The 22,715-nt window shown below is 29.4% G+C and overlaps 1 protein-coding gene across 3 annotated transcripts in view; it reads left to right on the top strand.

The window, feature by feature from the left end:
* The window catches only part of LOC142329054 (putative fatty acyl-CoA reductase CG5065), a 256,610-nt gene that overhangs the window by 224,760 nt on the left and 9,135 nt on the right, over positions 1-22,715 (top strand). For all 3 annotated transcript variants that reach the window (XM_075373335.1, XM_075373334.1, XM_075373333.1), the window contains 5 exons: positions 5,733-5,927; positions 12,396-12,641; positions 15,215-15,360; positions 18,160-18,269; positions 20,316-20,529. In XM_075373335.1, the coding sequence (XP_075229450.1) occupies positions 5,739-5,927; positions 12,396-12,641; positions 15,215-15,360; positions 18,160-18,269; positions 20,316-20,529 (905 nt within the window). In that variant the 5' untranslated portion in view covers positions 5,733-5,738. The remainder of the gene's footprint in view (positions 1-5,732; positions 5,928-12,395; positions 12,642-15,214; positions 15,361-18,159; positions 18,270-20,315; positions 20,530-22,715) is intronic.

Below are 22,715 nucleotides of genomic sequence, written 5' to 3'. Positions count from 1 at the left end.
TCCTTTGAAAATTGTCTTAAATTAAAAACGTTTAACATACTGATGATTGATGTTAATAAAACACAGAATAGTCCGCGATATTTGAGTTTTTTGAAACGTTTGCCGGCCGCAATGGTTAAATTGTAATTACATAACTGCATACTTTCAATTAATTTCGGCCATAAAAATGTTCCATATGCAATGACCAGAACGTGAAGACAATTTATTGCTTGCCAAGAGAGTACTAAACCGAGTGGCACTGAAGAATTGATTAAAAATCCTAAATTGACTGCTATAATCTGAACAAAGAGGAATGGCAATACATCTCTTTTACTTATCTGTCCTGCAAAATGGTTTTTAAAATAAACTGAAGGAAACATCGGTACGTATTTGTAGAAAACAGAAAGCCATTGAAGATCTTCCATAAAGGAATTATTTTCTTTTACAAAAATATTTCGCATATTTCTTACTCCTTTTTGAAATTGACTTCTTATGTAATCCATACTGAATGTAATTTATTTTTATAAAAATATTTTTTTCATATTTCACTTAACATGTTCACTTTTCGCTCGACGTTTTCCTTTTTAAAACATTGCTCAGAGTTTCTTTGGTCTTTCTGTTATGGATATTCAATACTATTTCGTTTTTATAATTTTACTAAAATATTGTCATAAAATTAAACTGCTTGTTTAGAACCAATTTAATTTGTTGAAGAAATAGAACCATGTTAACAAATCGACTAAATAAGTCAACGTAAGCGGCTTATTTAAATAAGCCGCTTACGTCGTTCCACGTAATTAACCAAGACAGAAGATTATACATCAGTGAAATATATTGATAAATAAATAATTTAGTATATAGCAGATATTTATATTTATAGCAGATATTGTATAATTTCTTATCACCAACAAGTTAAAAAAAGGGGAAACATTTTATTATTAATGAGTAATTTTAATTTCCTCTCTTATTCCTTATATTAAGTATTAAATTAAATAAATTTCTCCAACACCGTAACCCAAAAAATAAAAAGTTCTATTACGTTAATACAAAAAAAAGTTATTTTATTGACTTAGCACAAAATAAAAAGTAGAAAAATGTAGTAACTGAACGAGTATAGAGGTAAAACAATATTTCTCGATTAATTTTATTTAATAATAATACTTATTAACTCATTTAATATGTGAATTATTACTATTATTATTAGTATAATTAATTAAGATACGTCCCTGAAGATGGAAATAATTTTCCGAAAGCGCTAGGATGTAAATTTACACAAATATTTGTTGGTAAGCGGATTGTATTTATATGTATAATCCTTTACATAATATTTCTCGAATTAGGTACCTTCAAAATAAAAGCATGTTTTGAGGTTAGCATCGTAATAAACTTAGAACTCCACGATGTCGCTTATTGAAGACAATATGCCTCTTTTCCTTGTTTTTTTTTTCCCATTTTTACTGAACATAATAAAATTTACGGTTGTTAGAAAATAAATAAATAAAATAAAGAAATTAAATCCTGTAATAAGGAATTACTTTGTCAGATTTTTGTACTACACACCACTATGCTGAGAAGAAAAATAAAAAAGATACAAGTGGCCTCCAAGTTAACACCTCCAATTTGCCAAATATCATGACGTATAATAGCTGTTGCTTTGTTCCTCCCGCTTAGCTCAGTCTTATAGATTTGTTTCAGTCGGCTGAATTATTTATTGCGCAGTTGCTGTTTGATTACTGTACAAGACTTCTACACTTCATTTACATTCATACATATCATCCTCACTCATCTTCCTTTCTTTTAGCCTCCGGAACCACCTTATTGTGGTTCCGACTAAGAGTTGTCCTCAGAATCTTTCTTTTTATGATTTCAAGTTGTTTATTTCTTCCTGGTCTAAGGTTTGGTGTTCGGCCGCGTAGAGTTCCTCGGGCCTTACCACTGTTGTGTAATCCCTTAGTATCCCCATTGTTGAGATTCATTTCTTCTTAAATAAATTCTGGGTCATTCCATTAGCTTTTGTGAGTTTTGCGATCCTAGTTTTATTCGCTTCTTTGCCTAGCCAAGCGGGCTGTATTACTTTCCCAAGGTACTTGATGTCGTCAGCTCATTTAATTTTACCATATCTTCTGCTAAAGTGTTCGGGTGGATCTTTTCCTTAGCCCCATTTTTTCATTTACCTTAATGTATTGGATCTGCTTTGAAATCTGCTACTAAAATTGCGAGTATCGTCTAAAAAATGTCAAGCAATCCATCGAGAGAAGTTTTCTTTTGGCTCCTAATCTTACGTTTTCAATTTCTTTTCTTCGCCATTATTAGCTTAAGTAGCTTTTCAAGTACAGTATTAAACGAAATAATCTTACTCCTGTTTAGAATCTGAATGATTCTTATAGTTCGTTAGTTAAGAAAAACAATTCTTAAGTAGATTAGTGGTACTTAATATGATAACGTATTTTTTTATTTTTTTTTTTTACATAATAGCCAATTTTTTAATAGAGAGAAAAAATCAGACACGTAATAAATTCTTTTTACAGTATTGTTTATAAGTAGTATCCATTAATTTTGTCACATTTAATAGAACGGAAAAGAGGCACATTGTCTCTTTGCTAAGTGAAAATTTGTTTGTGAGATGGTATCTAATTCCACTGTACTCATTATTTATTCCTTATTTTAAAAAAATATTATTATTTTCTTACTATTGTTATCTTTTAATAATAATTAAAAAATTACTTAATAAATTTTTTTTCCTTATCGTTTTTTTAACTTATGTTAATGGATTTTTTCTTTGTAAATCTGTAGGAGAAAAGAAAAAATCAAATATATAAATAATTAAATAATTCTTTAAGCGTAATATTCATACTTCAATAAATTAATATTGAAATTAATTTAATTTCAATATACTATACGATTATTTATCGATTAATTTATTTTATTAATGTATAGTATTCTGTCTTGGTTAATTACCTAGAACGGCTTTTATTATCATCATTATCGGCTTTTTTTTAAAGATGTATTTCGAACCGAATTCATTTTACGTAGGAACATAAGAAATAATTATGTTTATTCATTTGTATAAAGAAGTTTATACTGTAATTTATTAGAACTCGTTTTTGGAAAAATCTTTCTATATATAGTTATCCAAAAAAAAATAACAATGAAATTGTAAACCGTACGATAAGAGTCTCACAGAAATCGTTTCATTCGCTCAAAAAACAAAAATTTCTGTAATATAAATAAAACTGTTTTTAACAAAATGATACTGATATCAAAAAAGCTAAGACACTACATTTCTATTATCAAAATCTATTATTAATTTAGAATTTTGTTTAAAGAAAATACATGTTAAATATATGAAATAGATAATAGATACACAATAATAGACAATAAATAATGTTTAAGCGTTCCATATAATAAGCAAAAAATAGAAAAATTGTTACAAAAATCTTACCGGTCCGATTTCATTTATATGTAATAGTGTGATTCAAAGAAACGGGAAATTTTGAAAGTTGTGTTGGTAGCCGTGGGCGATTGGTACCACTTTATAAATGGCGCCAGCCTCTCTAACCTAACCTGCCATTTAGTTGTCATGGATCCTTGGAGTGGTGCGCAACGTGCATTTGCTATCAAAGCGTTTCAACAAGACGGAGCAACGTCACATACTGCATGAATCGATGGCAGCTGTACGCCGATTGTTTGGATAACGTGTCATTTCACGAAATGGTGACATTAGATGGCCTCCCAGATCGCCTGATCTCTCGGCTTGCGATTACTTTTTGTGGGGTCACCTTAAAAGCAAAGTGTTCCACAGTAGACCTGCTACAACGGAAGAACTGAAGGCAAAGATCCGAGAGGCAATTGCGGAAATTCCAGTTGAGAGGTTACGTCAACCATGAACAATTTAACGAAGAGACTTCGTGAGTGTTTACGTAGAAGAGGAGTTCACCTGGAAGATGTCATCTTTAAAACTAAAATGTATGTATCCTAAAATGGCAACATTTGTACAATTACATGAAATAAAATTCATTTTCTAAAAAAAATCTTTCATTAACGTTATTTAATTTTTTTAATTTCCCGTTTCTTTGAATCACTCTGTACATATTACATTTACAAAAATAATACAATTCTTATGATTATTCGTTGTTTAATAAATTAAATCGGGCCAGTAAGAGTTATGTAACAAATCTTAATAATTTTTGTTTATAAGGAACGTTTAAACATTGTTTATTATCTATTATCTATTACATATATTTAACATAAAATTTTAAACAAAGTTCTAAATTAATAATAGAAATGTAGTGTCTTACCTTTTTTGAGATCAGTATCATTTTGTTAAAAACAGTTTTATTTATATTATATTTTTGTTTTTTGAGCGGAAGAAATTATATATTTCTTTTTCTGTTTAGCCTCCGGAACCACCGCAAGGTATTACTTCAGAGGATGATATGTATGAATCTAAATTATGTGTACTCTTGTACAGTCTCAGGACCGTTCCTGAGATGTGTGGTTAATTGAAACCCAACCACCAAAGAACAACGGTATCCACGATCTAGTATTCAAATCCGTATAAACGTGGCCTTTACTAGAATTTGAACCTTAGAACTCTGACTTCGAAAAAAGCTGATTTGCGATGAAGAGTTCACCACTAGACCAACCCGGTGGGTTAATAAGCCTTTCGTTGGATCTTTCATCTGAAAGAAATAATACCTGTGAGTCTCTTACCGTCCGGTTTACAATTTCGTTGCAATTTTTTTTTTATATCACTGCGTTTTGTTAGACTATTCTTTTATTTTTTTATGAATTACTGATTGTTATCTTATGGATTTATTATTAATATTTATTGCCTTTCTAGAACAAACAAATATATATTTTTTTGAATTACTCGGCAAAGTTTTTTTTTTTTTTTTTGATAGTCATTATTTACTTCATACCACATCTCTCCTTTTTTTAAAATAAAACTAGTATTTTCCTTCACAAATTGAAGATCCGTGATGTAATATTTCACTTATTACTTTGTAAGTGTAACCCTCGATTTTTATCGTAACCGTGGGCACACTTTTTATATTATTATTAAATGAGCTTTTTATTACTTCTCCATCAATTAGTTCAAATAGTTCTAATTGTAGAATAAAAATTTTACCAATCGAATTTATTTCTGTTTTATGTAACAAGTCTTTGCTGCCATATTTGCTACACTTTCCTACTGTTCGTGTTTTTTGTGTTTTATTAGCAACTATAATCTCTTGAAAACTAAACTTTTATTTTTTTTAACGAAGTAATGGGAATTAAAAAAATTGTTTCAGCTTCAGTATTTTGATTTACATAAAAGCATTTACTATTAAAACATGCTGTAGTATATTTTCTTTTAAATTTTATTATTTCAAGTACATTATAAAGATTTTGTATGAGATCATTCGTAAATTCAAAGGCTCCGTTATGTACTGCTACCTAGCGGCGCGATTCGTAAACCAGCCTTTTTAAAGTAAAAGTAACATAATCGAGTCCCGCGGTTTATCAAATGGAAGAAAAAACGTATATTTCAGACTTCTTTTCTTCGTTTAAATTGATGCGCTTTGCTTTCATCAAACATTTTACTAGTGCAAACTTCATGTCATTTGATTTTACTGTATTCTGTGAATAAAGTACATCAATTACAACATATGTCTCTCCTCCCTCACCACTCCTCACTCTCACTGTATGTATGTGCGCGTGCGCGCACGTGTATTTTTTTTATTCATTTCGTTCTTTTTTTTTTGTTGCAGATAAATATGAGTGAAGTGGCTCAATTCTATGTGGGACGAAGTATTTTAGTTACAGGAGCATATGGATTCATGGGAAAAGTGCTCCTCGAAAAACTACTATACGCTTGTCCAGATATAAAAAACATATATATTATGGTTAGACCAAAACGGGGAAAATCAATTGAATTACGTTTAGAAGAAATGCTTAAAATTCCTGTAAGTATATTAAAACTGATACAGAAATCAGCCGTACTTTAACATTACCTGAAAATTCTTTGTAAATTTGGTTTATTAGAGAAGAAAGTTTTCAAAAATGTTTGTAAAAAACATAAAACTTAATAAATAGTTTGGAAACTTTTTTTTATCAACAATGATGAAGAATGTTGATTGATGGAAGACTCACGTCTTTAATTTTTTTTCATTTTTTATTTAAATACATTCACGTTTGGCTTTTATCGATGTATTAACCCTTCAAGAAATATTTATTTATTTTTAACTCGCGTAGTTACCCCAGTTATCAACATTTAAACATGTTTTGGAATATAAAACGTTTGAAAAACACGACCACCTGCTAGCGTGTGGTGACGTGCTATAAGGTAAGCGAAAAAGCACTGGATTTATACCGTCCGTATTGAACACTCACTCGCGCTTAGTTGAGCAATAACTTCTTAACTTGTTCAGTCAATTTATTTTCAGTTGTGCTGTCAATTTATGTTCTAATACTCTAGTCTTTTAATTAGATAAAAATAATTTATTTCTTCGATTTATGAAAAAGGAGAGACCTATTTTTTCGTATATCAATAATTGATTTAGAATTTTTTGTTTTAATTTTGAATCAGAATAAATTTACAGTTTATTTTTTATCTGATTTCATCTACCATCTGACTTGTTTACGACTTGAAGACTAGTTTTTACGTAGATTCCTCTATACATGTTTAGAATAAACATGCAAAGTAACAGTACTATTATGTTTTAAACACATAATGAAATAATAATCCATTGTATATTTTAAAGTTTTTATTTAAAAGAATAATAATAAAATTGAAAATACAAATGTAGCGTACATCTTTATTATAAACTAACAACTTATAATAATCGCCAAAAATTATTAATTTAAAATAATAATATCAATACATAATTATAAAATAAAAGTAAAACATAATTGTCTAATACTAACTAAAATACAGATAATTTATAAATAAATCTATTTATTACAAATCTATCCTCTTTCAATAGTGACGAAAGTTCACGCAAATTTAAAATTCCACCAAAATGTCGGTTCAATGTAATTACTAACGAACTGCACAGTAACAAAATATAAACGTTTCTGATGCGGTAACACATAAGATAAGTCAACAGTAATCAGCTCACATCACCGCTAGAGATAAAAAGCTGCTGTAATACCACGTGTATGTGCGTGATCGTCAGGTTCATTTTATGCATAGACCACGCGCATGCAAGTGAAAATGCACGGGCTAGCACTGAATGTGTTTAAAATTATACTTTCTTAAAATTTAATTTAAAATGTTGTAATAAATAATAGGTTAGTGTCCCTTTAAAATATATTATTTGACTAAAAGAAGTTTCTATCATAAGAACTTTAAACTATTATCTACCGTATACGTTGTTCAATGAAAAGGTTATAATTTTAATTGTTGCTGTCTCCGTCTTTCTTGAAATAAATTTTATCTTTACAAACCTACAAAAGAGACTTGAATCATGGTGAACAATCTGAGTGGAGAATAACAATTACTTTATTTCTAAGCTAACTTTGCGCTTTCGATTGGGACTGCCTAAAACGATATTTCTTTTATTTAACAAGTTTTTTTGTATTTGTATACAAAAAAACTTGTAGAGTAAAAAATACTTGTAGAGTATTTCGTAAGTATTTTTTATTTATTATTATTCATTCTTTATTTTTATTTATTTATTTATTACTTCAATTATAATAGTAATTTCTCTTCATCTACTGATAATGATAATTCACAATCAAAGTGGCCATCCAATTTTAAATTTAAGTAATTTTATCTGTAAGAGAAATTTTCTTTTTTCCACTTTCTTTATTAACTATTACTCATAAACTTTAAACAAATAGTTTATTATGACCTTGAATGAAAATAAAGAAAAAATGTAAAATAATCCTTTTTATTATGGATACTCCACACGTTAAGGAAAGAGGAAGCTTTATAACTCATGTATTGCAATATTTTTTTTTAATGTTGATAAGAATATCTTCAAATTTAGGTTTCAACTTTCTTTTCACGTACTGTAGCTTAAAGTGTCTACATTTATGCATATAATGTTTTTGTAACCAGATTTTATTCGTGATTAAAAATACACATTATTCACGTTCTGCAGTATTATTTAATAACTACATTCATGTACGGGTCTTCTCTCCCATCTTAAAAAAATCTTCATTATTTATGCGTATATTTGTTTGTAAATGTTTTATTTATAAGTCTTCGTTTTACTTCCGTAAACAGTTGTCTTGAAAGTTGTGTTTAAAATAAATTGGCTGTACATATCCATAAACAGAGTCGGTTATTACACCGGTATCAGTGCCGTTTATCCTGTTGATTGTCATTAATATATAACATGAATTTTAAAAAGAGAAAATTAAAAAAATAATGTTAAGAAAGAAAGAAAGAAATAAAATGTAAATTTAAGAAAGTTTTACTACTTTTATTGATCACGCATTCAAGTTCATTTATTACGTGTAATAATTTCTTCAATTTTATGATTTTTCCTATGAAATAAACTGTCCGTTGAAAGAGTAAGAAATCTGTTATGGACACCACATGATTTCCTTGTACGCCAATTAAATTGCATATACACATTTTTAACACTACATAAACTTTTATTTCAAATAACTTCCGAATTTTTTAACTTTTTTTATTGTTATTACTGAATCATTATTTATTGTAAATTTTTTTTACAATCGCAGGTTAATAATTATTAATAAATCAATATACTTAAATTTAAAAAAAAAGTAGATGAAGACGAATTCGAACCGATATGCCCCTTGTAAGATCCAAATATTTCATTAAAATTTTGTTTGATTATAACTCTGGAAACAATGAAAACAAGTACCACTTATATATCATTGAAAATCTTTCAATGAGGACTTAATACTGCAGTTTCGAAAAAGTTCAAAATCCAAATCTTTTTGATTTTGAGCTTTTTTGGACACTCTTGGTCCAGTCGATTACAATCAAAAGGGGAAGTGCAGAACTAGATGTTACAACAGTCCTAAATCCAAAATTTCAACATCCTACGGCTAATCATTTATTAGTTACGCGAGATACATACGTACGTACAGAGACGTCACTCCGAAACTAATCAAAATGGATTCAGGGATGGTCAAAATGAATATTTCCGTTGAAATCTGAAACCGAAATTTTTTGAGATCACAGTACTTTCTTTACTTCTTTTACGAAGTAAAAATGTAACTCTGAAAATGTTATACTGATTTGTGTATATATATATATATATATATACATACATACACACACACAATGTATATATATATATATATATATATATATATATATATATATATATACATTGTGTGTGTGTATATATATATATATATATATATATATACACATTCATACACACAATATATATTGTAACAACACCGGTATAGCCCCCTACATTCTATATCCGTAACAATTTGTTTTACATATTCCAAGCGTTGCCTTCCTGCACAATTTTTCCCTTCTACCCATCCCTCCGATATTAAAGCGACTATTCCAGGATGCCTTAATGTGTGGCCAGTAAGTCTGTCTCTTCTTTTAACTATATTTTTCCAAATGCTTCCTTCTTCATCAACTTTGCCGCAACACCTCTTCATTTGTCACTTTATCCACCCATCTGATTTTTAGCATTCTCCTATAGCACCACATTTCAAAAGCTTCTAATCTTTTCTTCTCAGGCACTCCAATCGTCCAGGTTTCACTTGCATATAAAGCTATGCTCCAAACATGTATTTTCAAAAATAATTTCCTTGATGTTTAATTAATTTTTGTTGTAAACAAATTATATTTCTGACTGAGGGCTCGTTTCGCCTGTGCTATTCGGCATTTTATGAGGGCTATTCAGAAAGTAAGGAACGTTTTGGAATTTTAAAAAACCAACTATAAGAAAAACCTTTTATTATATACATGTGAAAGAGGGATTAAAATACTACTTTTCAACTAATCACCATACAAATTCAGGCACTTATCATAGCGGTGGACAAGCTTTGAAATTCCTGTGTCATAGAATTCTGCCGTCTGTGATCTCAACCACTCAGTGACGCACCCATCTTGCACAAAATTTGTGGTAGCCTAGCTTCTGTGAAACAATTTCAAACAATAAAGTCCGTGAAACTTGTGGGAAACATAGAGAAATATCAGTTATTGTGAAACGGCGGTTTTCACGAATCTTTTCGTCAACTTTGGATACCAGATCGTCAGTCACAATGCTCGGACGTCCACTCTTCTCTTTATCATGAACGTTTGTTCGGCCATTTTTAAACTGAATGCACCACTTCCTGACAGAACTTTCACTCATTACGTTGTTCCCGTACACTTCACACAGTTCCCGATGAATTTCTATTGGTTTTAAGTTTTTTGCCAACAAAAAACGAATCACAGACCGCACCTCACAACTGGCGGGATTTTCGATTGCAGCACACATTTCAAATTTGTATATAAAAAAAAACAGGCAGTGCGGAGATGTTCCCGTTGTCACGTCTGGACGCTGACTGAGGTGCCGAGCACGAGCACACCAATATACACGCGATTGGCGTGCGCCTGGCGGCCTCAGATGGAAATGTTCCTTACTTTCTGAATAGCCCTCGTATATCGCTCCTGCATCCATCTTTAGTAATTCTATTTCCCAAGTAACAAAATTCTTTTACCTCGTAATATTTTCTCTTCCTATTTTTATATTTATTGGTTCTTCTACATTGTTTCTACTATACTTCATTACTTTCGTTTTGTTCTTGTTTATTTTCGTGCAGTAGTTCTTGCTTAGGACTTCATCAAAGCCATTCATTGTTTCTTCTAATTCTTTTCTACTCTCGGCTAAAATTACTATATCATCAGCAAGTCGTAACATCTTTATCCTCTCACCTTGTACTGTTACTCCGGATCTAAATTCTTCTTTAACATCATTAATTGCTAGTTCTGCGTAAAGGTTAAAAAGAAACGGGGATAGGGAACATCCTTGTCGGACTTCGTTTTTTATTTCGGTTTCTTTCTTATATTCTCCAATTATTACTGTTGCTGTTTGGTTCCTGTAAATGTTAGCAATTGTCCTTCTATCTCTTCTTAAACCCTGAGTTTTTTAAAATGCTGAACATTTTATTCCCGTCTACTTATCGAATGCCTTTTCTAGGTCTATAAATGCCAAGTATATTGGTTTGTTTTTCTTTAATCTTCCATCTGCTATTAATCTGAGCGGTAAAATTGCTTCCCTTGTCCCTATAATTTTCCTGAAACCAAATTAGTCTTTTCCTAATACTTCTTCCATTCTCATCTCAATTCTCACTATGATAAATATTTGTGTATTTACTATTTTTCATTAATTGTTTTATTATTGTCGCTTATTATTATTACTATTATTTTATGTTTTTAAACCAATAAACTGTAATTATAAACATTTTAAATTTTCAACCTCTTAATATCCTGAGCGAATCAGAGACTTGATATGGTACGACTGGTGATTAACTGTCAGAATTATTGAATTTGAACCATACCATACTCCATCAAATTTTGACAAACAAATTGGACATGAAAAAAATTTGTGCAAAATTGGTCTCAAAAAACCTCACTGTTGAACAGGAAAACAACAAGGTGGAAGTGTGCTGCGATCTTCTAGGGTGAATTGAAACTGATCATGATCTTCTGAAAATGTTATTACTGGTGATGAATTTTGAATATTTGAGGACAACCCAGAAAAATATGCCGGAGCAAGGAGTACCACGCTTCAAACTCACCATGTCCCAAAAAAGCAAAGATGAGCAAATCAAAACCAAAACTATGCTAATTTGTTTTTTTGATAGTAATGGCATTGTCCATAAGGAGTTTTTGTCTGCAGGACAGAATGTAAATCAATATGTTTATCGAGAAATTCTTGAAAGACTGCGGAAAAGAGTTGCTTGCATGAGACCAGCCATCAAAGACAACTGGATGCTGCATCATAACAATGCACCTTGTTACACTCTCAATTAATGAGTTTTTGGCAAAGAAAACATTCCTGCAGTTCCTCAACCACCTTATTCACCTAACTTGAGTCCCTGCAATTTTTTCGTGTTCCCAACTTTAAAAAAATACCTCAAAGAACACCATTTTCCAACAGTAGAAAACATTAAAATAAAGAAACCAACCATCTGAAGGATATTACAGTTTAAGAGTTCCAAACTGCTATGAAGAGTGGGAAAACTGTTTGAAGCATTACATGGCTTCCCAAGGAAATTATTTTGAAGGTAATAGAGTCCATCTATAATTTGATTGTAAATAAAAAGTTTTTCTGAACCAGTCTCATTACTTTATTTACAGACCTCGTATATTAAATACTTAATTACAAAAAAATTGCATAATTTTATAAATCACACTATTAAAAATTAAAATAAAGTAGTAAAATATTTCATTAAATAATAAAAAAAACTAATGGTGTGAGAAAAATTTATCATTTCAGTTATTTGAGCGATTACGTAAAGAAAATCCTACTGCTCTTAAAAAAATTATACCATTACAAGCAGATTTGTCATTGGAAGATCTTGGTTTGAGTGAGCAATCATTAAAACAGCTAAGTGATGTGTCCATCATATACCATGTAGCAGCATCTTTACGTCTTGATGCTAAATTAAAAGATTCTGTTAAAATGAATTTGGAAGGTACTTACTGGCTGCTAGAGTTATGTAAAGGATTAAAAAAGCTTGAGGTAAAATCATTTCTTATTCTGTTTAATGTATTTTATGTTTTAAGTTTATTATTTCATAAATCATCTTTTGAAAAAGAAAAATATTTATAGTGAAATAAGAGAAATTAAAATTAAAAACTTATGATGATGGAATTTCTAGACTAGTAAGAGACATTTTGAATGGTAAATTTTACTTTTAAATTTTTTAAGTTTCTTTTTCAATTACGTTGTTCCCACGTCGTGCACATTATTTAGAGAAGAGTACATTATTCAAAAATTTCAAAATTCATAATATACCTAATAGTAATGCAATGTAGAATAATACATTGTTCTAAATTTTAATTGCTAAAAACACATGCTTATTATGTATATATGCTTTTAGTATGACCTCATATATTCTTATTATAGTGTCAAAAAATATTACTCTATTTCTGGAGTCAGAAAAAATATATTTATTAGCCAAACTGGGATCCAGCTTTGAAAAGCCACTGGTAATTCCTAGCAAATACTTGTATACATGAGTAAATGTAAAAAAATTGACAACACATCAATGGATTTGTCTGCTGAATGATCCATCTGTCAAACTGCTGAAAAAGACTGCTAAAGTTGTGGTTTAAGCTTTAGCTGAATTTTATCAGAAAATTTTGATAGAGATGCGTTCCATCTTTTGGCAGATCTGTGTAAAGTTGGGTCTATGAGCACTTAAATATAAATGACAGTATTTGTTATTTATTGAGTACTCAGTTTTCAGTAATGAACTACATTAAATTATAACCATATTTTTTATTGGATTTATATATGTGGTTAATGTAGCTTAAAAATTTTTTAAACAATAAAAGTTAGATATCTTAAATATTTTGATATTTTTTTCATTACATGCAAAGTAGTGCATGAAATGATCCAACATTTAGTTTTGTTAAAAAATATTTATTTGAATCCCAGAACAGAAAAGTAAAAAAAACAATGTGTTTACTATATACCTGGAGATTATTTTCTGCTTATCACATGTTCAATATGACCACCATCATGTCTAGCAAATTCTTCAACACGAACTCCTATGTTGGTGATACATATCCTTGGTTATATCTATTTGCACGCCCCAGTGATCAGCACTCACAGTTCCATCACTGTATGAGGATGTTTAAGGAAAATCTTTTTCTTTAGAAATCCTCAAAGAAAATAATCACATGGATTCAAATCAGGACTGTTTGGAGGCCAGTTTTCTTCACATGCAAAATAATTAGGAAATAAGTTTGAAATGACATTTGTATTAAAAGTTTCATGCAGAAAGTCTAAAACAATGTTAGCTGTCTGCAATCTGGCTCCATCCTGCATGAACCACTCATTTTCTAATTTAAACCCTTTTGTAAGAAGCTGAAAAAAAAAAAATTATAACTTAGCCTGTTTAGGTAATGTTCACTGTTCATTGCCTGTTCAAAAAAGAATGGCCCTATTACTCCATGACTTGAGATAGCGGCCCATACTGTAATTCTTGGAGTGTGATGCATCTTTTCATGAAGCACGTGTAGATTTTCTGAAGCCCAAAAATGCATATTTTGTTTATTAACAACCATGTCTTGGTGAAAATTTGCCTCAGCTGAAAACCAAACATCATTCAACAATACGTCTTAGTTTACAGCCCGTTTAACGAATGCCATTCTTGATGTTTGTTGTCAACCATTAATTTAGGCAACACTGTTATTTTGTATGGATACAAGTGCAAATCAGTTTTTAAAATTTGCTGGACAAATTACCTAGAAATTCCAAGCTGTGCTGCTGCTTTTCTCGTTGATTTGCTCAGGCTCCCCAGCAATGCTGCTTTGACAACTTCGACATTCTGCGAAGAACAAACATTGGCAGGCCATTCACATTTGCTCTCAAATACTGAGCCATCACTATTAAATCTTTTGTAAAGTCTAGGTATTGTTTTAAATGAGGGTGACCACCAAGTTTGAAATTGTGCAAGAACCCATCTTTGTGTAAGCACCACACTTTTTGTTTCATTAAAAACCAACACAGTCTTTATGTGCTGTTCAACAGTTGGTATTCCTTTGTCAACCATATTGGAACGATACACAAATAACACACTCAGAAAGAAGAGAAACTAATATTCATGAACTGTTGTCACTTCAGCCAACATAGAACACATTAATAATTATTAACCTAGACAATTATTGCCAAAACAAATGTTGGATCATTTTGTGTGCCACCTGTATTATGACCAATAATAAGCTATATTTCCAACATTTTTTATATAATTCTATTTCATTAATGTTTTATTATAAATATTAAAATTTACTATTTATATCTAGTATGTGGATCAGTAAAATGATATGTAACCAAATGTGGGTTATACAAATTCCAAATAAAGAGAAAAACACATTTTTGTTGGTGTAGAGTAAATTAAAATGTTTCCCATTTAATTTTGAAATTAATTATTGTAAAGATTTATTGTTATTAAAATAATATTATATTATGATTTATTAAATGTGTGTTATATAGCTTCAGTATAATTAGAATTAATGGAATTATAAGTTATTTAAGTATATATATATATATATGTAAACTTATGGAAATAATCTAAATTTTTCCAGGCATTTGTATATGTATCTACTGCATTCTGTCATTGTGAACTGGAAGTGATGGAAGAACGTATTTATAAACCAAATGTACTTCCAGCCGATGTTATTCGATTATGTCAATGGATCGATGATGAATCACTGCATTCAATTACACAAAAGTATGTAATAAAAGTTTACTCTTTTTGTAATGTTTATTATGAGATCCAGCAATATACACATCAAATCAAAGCTGATATGAATCACTTGTTTAGATTCCTGCATTTGGAAAGAATTTGTTAAAATATTAAACTTCACTCTACTATTAAATCCCTATTATGGGCAGAAATCCATATGGCATAGATAGTGCTACTGAACTTGCTTGGTGATTAGGAATGTAGTTGCATTAAGAATTAGAAAGTGTTTTTGTCTATGATTATTTGTGATGTAAATTATTTACATCTAGCAACTGTTTAAATGTTAAACTGAACCAAATATATTGTTATTTTATAATATTTTACTAAAAATAAAACTGTAGTATTTGTTGAGCTACTATTCTATTTCTTCCTTTTTATTGTTATTACTGATCCAAAAAAAATTAAAAGAAATTCAAGTCGCCAGTTTACAGTTATAAATGTTTCAGTTATGCAACAAGTTCAGTTACAAGTTTGTTATTTATTTAATGATTTGTATTATATTTAGTCTGTATGTATGTGTGAAAGTAGAATCAGCTCAGCCTGTTAGAGCAATGACTAATTGATACTAGTATTACAGATTCAAATTCATTTCAAGGAAATTTTGATTATGTTCCTCCCCCCTACCTTGTGATTGCACCCCATTACCCTGACTAAACCATCATTGCTTGAGGGGAATTTTGAGGCTGTAAAATACATAACTCCAGCCAAAATAGTTGTAGCCAGTATGAATAATTAGGTAAATGTAATTAATGCTCCTAAATTATTTTTCTGCATATACTGCCAATAGTTTTGAAGTATTACTAGCCTGTCCACCATCAGTACTACTTTATATCAATAATAATTTTAGTTCAAGAGACACTTAAAACTATGTTTAACTCAGAACTACTTATAATCAATTCAATCTATAAATATTCCATTTAGTATATATATATATATATATATATATATTTGAGTAAATCAATATTAATAAATAAAATAACTCAGTAGAATAATAAAACTTCACTAGTGGAAAGTATCATTCAATCCTGATTACTTTACCTTGATTTGAATTCTCATGAATAGTTTGTACTATATATCAATCTAAATTTCTTCTTTTGTTAAGCCTATTTTTTTATTGCAAAAGTTATAGTTGAATTTTCTTAATTTTCAAAGGTAAATTGAAGTTGCCTTATTATCCAAATTCAGTCTACCTAGTAAAATGAAATATTCATTAGTGATGTTGTTTTTTATAAATTACTTAAAACATATTATTCAATCATCATTTAAAAAACTTCTAAGACAGATTACTTACTTTCACTCACACACATGAACACGCGCGCACAGTAATAAACTACTATGGATGAGGTATGTGAATAAAATCTAATGAACTCATTTTTTAGGTAACTACATAATTCAGGAATATTCCTTTGTTATTGTACTAAAAAATGTAGATGACAGTAAAAATCATGTATTATAAAAATAACATAATACAACATTATCAGAAAATTAATTCTGTAATTATTTATTTAATAATTTATCTAATAAAATATTTCTGAATCTTTATAAGTACACAAGAATCATAAATTACACTTACATACACAAGTATGTGATTACTTGTACAAGTACTATAGCTGTTTGTAAACAGTATACAAAAAAATAACGTACCATTATGTATTATATAAAACATGACGGTGTGTATATCCTTGTTTATAATTTTGTCAAATTTATTGATGCAGTATTTGAAGCTAAGTAATTTTTAATTTTTTGTTTTTTTGTTCAGGGCTTCTCCCAGTAATATTGATTTGTGATGTTGATAAATAAATAAATGTTTGCTAAATAGCATGGTGAGTTGTATTTTAACCATATGAAATTGCAGTTTAAAATGTTGTTTACTGAAATTACACTGAAATTGTTCTTCCAAAGGACTTTTCAGAGTTAATTATATACATTGCTTCTCCTTCAATGGAACACTGATGATGCTGTTGTTAATGGTACCCATTTTTAAAAGATTAGGAAACCCCTTTAGGGTTCACTTGAATAATATTCTTAATAGTGTCGAATTAAATTTCTATAGTATATTTGTTATTTATATTCTTTTCAACATATTACACAAATCAAATTAATTTGAGGCTTCTAGAGTGATCAAAAGCATTATGACAAAATTTGAAAACTTTATTTAATTTGATTCAGTTTGTTGATGAAAAATATGTTAGTTTTACATAATTTTACTTTTATTTTAAATTAAAATTTCAACCACTACCAGTAATAATGGCACAAGAAAATAATACACAATGCAATTTATGTAAAGTTATATAAAAATAGTAATATAAAATAAAATTGAAAAATTCTTTCAAAGTCGTATTCATAAGACATGACCGTTGGGTTATGTGGCTGGTTGGTAGAATTATTCAAATAAATCATAATTGAGTATTTTAGATACACTCAATGCTCTTTAGTTGGTTTCAAATCCAGTTAGAGATTTACTTCGTTTAATTTAATCTAAGTATCCGTACTTGCTGTCCATTTTAAAGCTGTGGCAGCTTTACTGATTCATTTATTAATCATAAAGATTCATATAGGGACTGTTTCTCTGGGAAGTTATTCTGAAATTAGGGTCAAACAACCACCAAAATGCTCTGGATTTAAAGCAAGGTAGTATGATCAGAATAAAGCAATGGGATTCTACAATATCACAAGTAATATGTTTAAAAGTCTGAATTTCTTTACTTTATTATAGTATTTAATTTTTAATTTAACTTCATACTCTATAAAATAATTATCAGTGTACTAATAATTTATTTACAGTCTTTTAGGAGTCCATCCAAATGCATATACATATACAAAAAGATTGGCAGAAGGATTAGTAGATAGTTATTTTCCAGAACTACCGATTATCGTTGCAAGACCATCAATAGGTTTGTAGAATGAAATTTTTGTACTACTTAAATTTAGATTCATGATAAGGAATTCCTTCATAACTATTTCTCATATGAATGAGATAGTGTCATTAAAAGAGATGATACTATTGGTTATGTTGTGGAGTTAATGTAAAACTTGTATCTGAAGTGCAGTTTTAAGGTCATTCACATCACTCTTTTTTCTTTTATCTATCATTTTACTGGTTTGATACTATTCTTCATCATTCCTTGTAATACTGTGCTTGTCTTTTACCTCAACATGTAATTCTCTATCCAACATCCTCACTTATCTGTTTAATACATTTCAATTTTTACCTTCCTCTATAGTATCTAAATATATATCCGTTGCCTAAATAACTAAACCTGAGTGCCTTTATACATGTTTCTCTGAGGAGTTATTCTGAAATTAGGCATGAACAATTACCCAACTGCAATGGATTTAGAGCAACAAACCTACTCCATTTCTTTACAATATCCTGCCACAAACTTCTCTCCTCTTGCGTTTATTAAGATGTTCTCATTTTGTACTTCATCTACCTATCTAAATTTCAACATCCTCCTGTATCAAACTTAAAAGGACTTTATCCCTTTCCCTGTACTTAAAAAACACTATAATTGCTAAATCATTGTGTAGTCATTTAAATCATGTAAATTTGCTTACTACATAATATCTAAATATCTATGTAACAAAAATCTATGTAACAATTTACATTTGTGTAAAAAACCTTTTAAAGAAGGGTGAAAATATTTAATGCATTGAATTATATTTCTGCAAAAATAAATACATTACTTTTGTACATTTGAATGAATAAGTAAACAAATTATATAGAAGTCTAAAATGGTAACATGGACTTATTAGTACTTAATGGTAACAATGATCTAATCAAATTTCAGTCAAAACATCCACTGATCTTCTGCTAAGATGAAAATCAGTGATGCTTGTTCTGCGCAAGTATCATATTTCCTTTGTGCTTTTTCCTATTGTTTGTATTTCACTACCATAAGTGCTACACTGTATGCAGATATTTTTGGGAATCTCTTTGTAGTTTTTAGATCTATACTTGATACTGCAGAATTCTTTTTGAATGAAATCCCTCCATGCTTGCAACAGCTTGCTTTTGATGTCTACCTTGTTTTGTGCCTTAACCTATTAACTTACTCTTCCATTTTATTTCTATTAATTTCAGAATAATAACTTGCTACTAAGCAACGATGATGATTGGCCAAAATATTTTCATATAATCTATAATTTAGGTTATTCAGTTTGCTTATCTGCTCTCTAATGAAATTTTTTCTACATATTAAAAAAATATATAAAATTAATGAATTTGGTGAAGGATAATGCTTGATAAAACATTTAAAATACCTTTTGAGTCAAATTGAGAACCTTCTTTTTTAAGCAGTTAAAAAATAAATATTTAGCATTATCATTTCTAATAAGCTTAATTTTATACAAATATTATTGTTTCAAATGGTGAATAATATGTATTTCATTATTTCTGAAATATTGCTTACTCAATTCAGAATGTTTTTTGGCATATATGTGAAAAACAATTCATTGAACGATGCAATGAATAGTGGTTTCATAATTAAACCTATTCAGAATTTTTTGTATCTTTGACTACAAAAATTCTGAGTAAATATTAGGTAAATAAACAAAAACAAGCACTCGCAAAACACATCTTTGCAAATACAAATTAAATATAACATACATTAAAACTTGATTGGCTGTGAACACTCTCTCAATGAAAAGGTCAACCATAAATGGGAAGGTGTAGAAAGAAATATGTTGCTTTTCAGTAATTGTATGCAAGTGTGCATCCAGTTCATTTTTACTAATTGTTTTTTCTTCTGTAAAACCATACTGCTTCCAATATAATTTTATTATCCCATAATTTAAGAACCTACTTATTTGTTCTATTCAATTTGTTTTTAATTTTGTTATTTCTTTGCTGTACATTCAATTCATCTCTTTCCATTGATATTTTATTTTAATTGAAAAGAATTGCATTCTAAAACATATAATTTATTATTTGTTTATAGTGACACCTGCATGGAAAGAACCAATGTGTGGTTGGGTTGATAATTTAAATGGACCAGTTGGATTGATTGTTGGAGGTGGTAAAGGAGTTATACGTACAATGTTATGTAATGCTGATTATCATGCTGAAGTAATACCAGTTGATGTTGCAATCAATGGTTTAATTACTATACCATGGAAATTAAGAGGAAAAAATTCAATAAAACCTTTTACGAAGTAATGATTTTATTGTTTTATTACAGTAATAAATAAATTAGTCATTACTTTTTTATTATTTCAATTATTCTAGGCAGGCATTTTTCAACCTGGAGGCCAACACCCCCACAGGGGATGCAGTGATATGAAAAGGGGGTCGTGAAATTAGCCTACAACTTCATGTTAACAATAATGAAATCATTTTATGAGAAAAAAAATTCATTTATTATAAATTTTTTACTTAAATTTATAAGTTTACATGTAAAGAAAATATATTAATGAGATGGTTGCGTTTGTTTTTTATTTAAAAGTTTGACCACATATGGATCCATGTTAGAAACACACAAAAGCAAATTGTTTTCAAGTGGTAAAAGAAAATTCCTATGTTTAGTTTTTGGCACAACCAAGGCAAAAAACCCTTTACCAGAGTTAAGAGGTAATGAAAGGGATTAATATTTTCAGTGCTTCTGTAACTAAAGTTCCATATTCACTTTGACGAGCGAACCAAAACATAACTAAATCTTCAGATGTAAATTGTAGTTGTAACATTTTATTGACAGACGTTTTATTGATGAGCTGGTCATGAATCTTTATTAGTAAGTTAGCAGCTGCAATAACATTTTCACTAATTGGATTCAGTATCCATCTCTTCAAGAAATCATTTTTATCTTCCGGGAAATCACCAACTGAATTTTTTAGTTCACGCAAATGCATCTTATCCAAACTGTGATGAATAATAGTGTCTTCATCTACATTTTTCTTAATATAATTGGAAGCTTCTTAATGAAAGCATGAACTTTGTCTATCATTAATAAAATGTTTTTTAAACATGTCCTTGTAAACTCACATTCAAATGATTTAAATGCAAAAATACATCAGCTAAGTCAACAGCAACACATATTTTTCATTTTGTAAAAACATTAAGAATAATGTTTTTTATCCTGGAAAAATATTATTAATAGTTCATCTCTTAATTCCAATAAGGCGGGTACTTCCAAGAATAACCCCGCAGTAACCATCTGACTTCTGCATGGAAAAGAAGAGGTTTTTTCTTTTTTTCCCACTTCATCACATAGTTTAACAATGAGCCTATTTTGTAGTGGTTGACTTTTCATAAAATTAAGCATTTTTAGATCTTTACAAAGAATTTGTTTGAGATTTTCTGGCACACGGTAAGATATGTCTGTGAATAAGCAGTGCATCCACTCTACTCTTATAACTGTTATTTCCTGATATCGCCTTTGCACCATCACTACATACTGCAATACCTTTTGTCCAATCTATGATATAATTTATAGTAGCTTCATAAAAAACATCAAAAAGATACTGTCCTGTTGTATGACCAGGTATTGATTTGCAAAACAACATATTTTCTTTTATTGATTTGTCCCTAACACATTATTATCTCACAAAACATAAGAACTGAGAAATGTTTGGCACATCTGTTAATTTTGTCAAATTGAATAGTAAAAAACTGACTTGAACTCACTTACTGAATTATCTGATCGTGAACATCGGCAGCCATGTCATCGATTCACTTTGATAGTGTGTCATTAGAAAGTGGAATTTTTTTCAACTTTTTTGCTTCTTCCACACCTACTAAAACACTGACCATATCAATTACAGCAGTCAGTATGAGGTTTTCTGCAATTTTATGGGGTATGGACATTTTAGCTACTCTAAATGCTATGAAATAAGATGCTACAAGTGCAATTTTATAAATATGCCTTGATTTACAAATAAAAGCTTGCTAATTTCTCAAAGTATATAATCTTCTTTAAAAAAAATTCAGAGGGCACACGCTTTTATTATCCAGATGTTTAGTTTCCAAGTGTCAAATTAATTTTGTGGCTTCATGCTTTTATCAGAGAAGACTTGAAAGCAAGCAGTGCATTGTGACTTTTCATTCAATGAGGTAAAACCTTAATTTAAATAACTGTCATTGTACAATGTTGTCTTTTTACCGATCTTTTCACTTGATGTAGATGGCTCTCTTCAGTTTTGCAGATTTATCCATTTTGCATAAGAATCTAACTAAAAAAAAAAAAAAAGAAACAGTTACACCGTTTTACTGCACACAAAAAACCAAAACCTAAATTATTATTATTTTCAATGAAACTATTCTTTTAATAACTTAACAAACGCACCAGATGCACACTTCACATTCAAAACTAAACTGACATTGTGCAATCAGTTACATCTATTTT

The sequence above is a fragment of the Lycorma delicatula genome, chromosome 8, assembly GCF_047948215.1.
Source record: "Lycorma delicatula isolate Av1 chromosome 8, ASM4794821v1, whole genome shotgun sequence".
NCBI classification, from domain to species: Eukaryota; Metazoa; Arthropoda; class Insecta; order Hemiptera; family Fulgoridae; genus Lycorma; species Lycorma delicatula.
The sequence above is the reverse complement of the archived record's forward strand: the minus strand, read 5'-3'. Positions and strand labels throughout refer to the sequence as shown.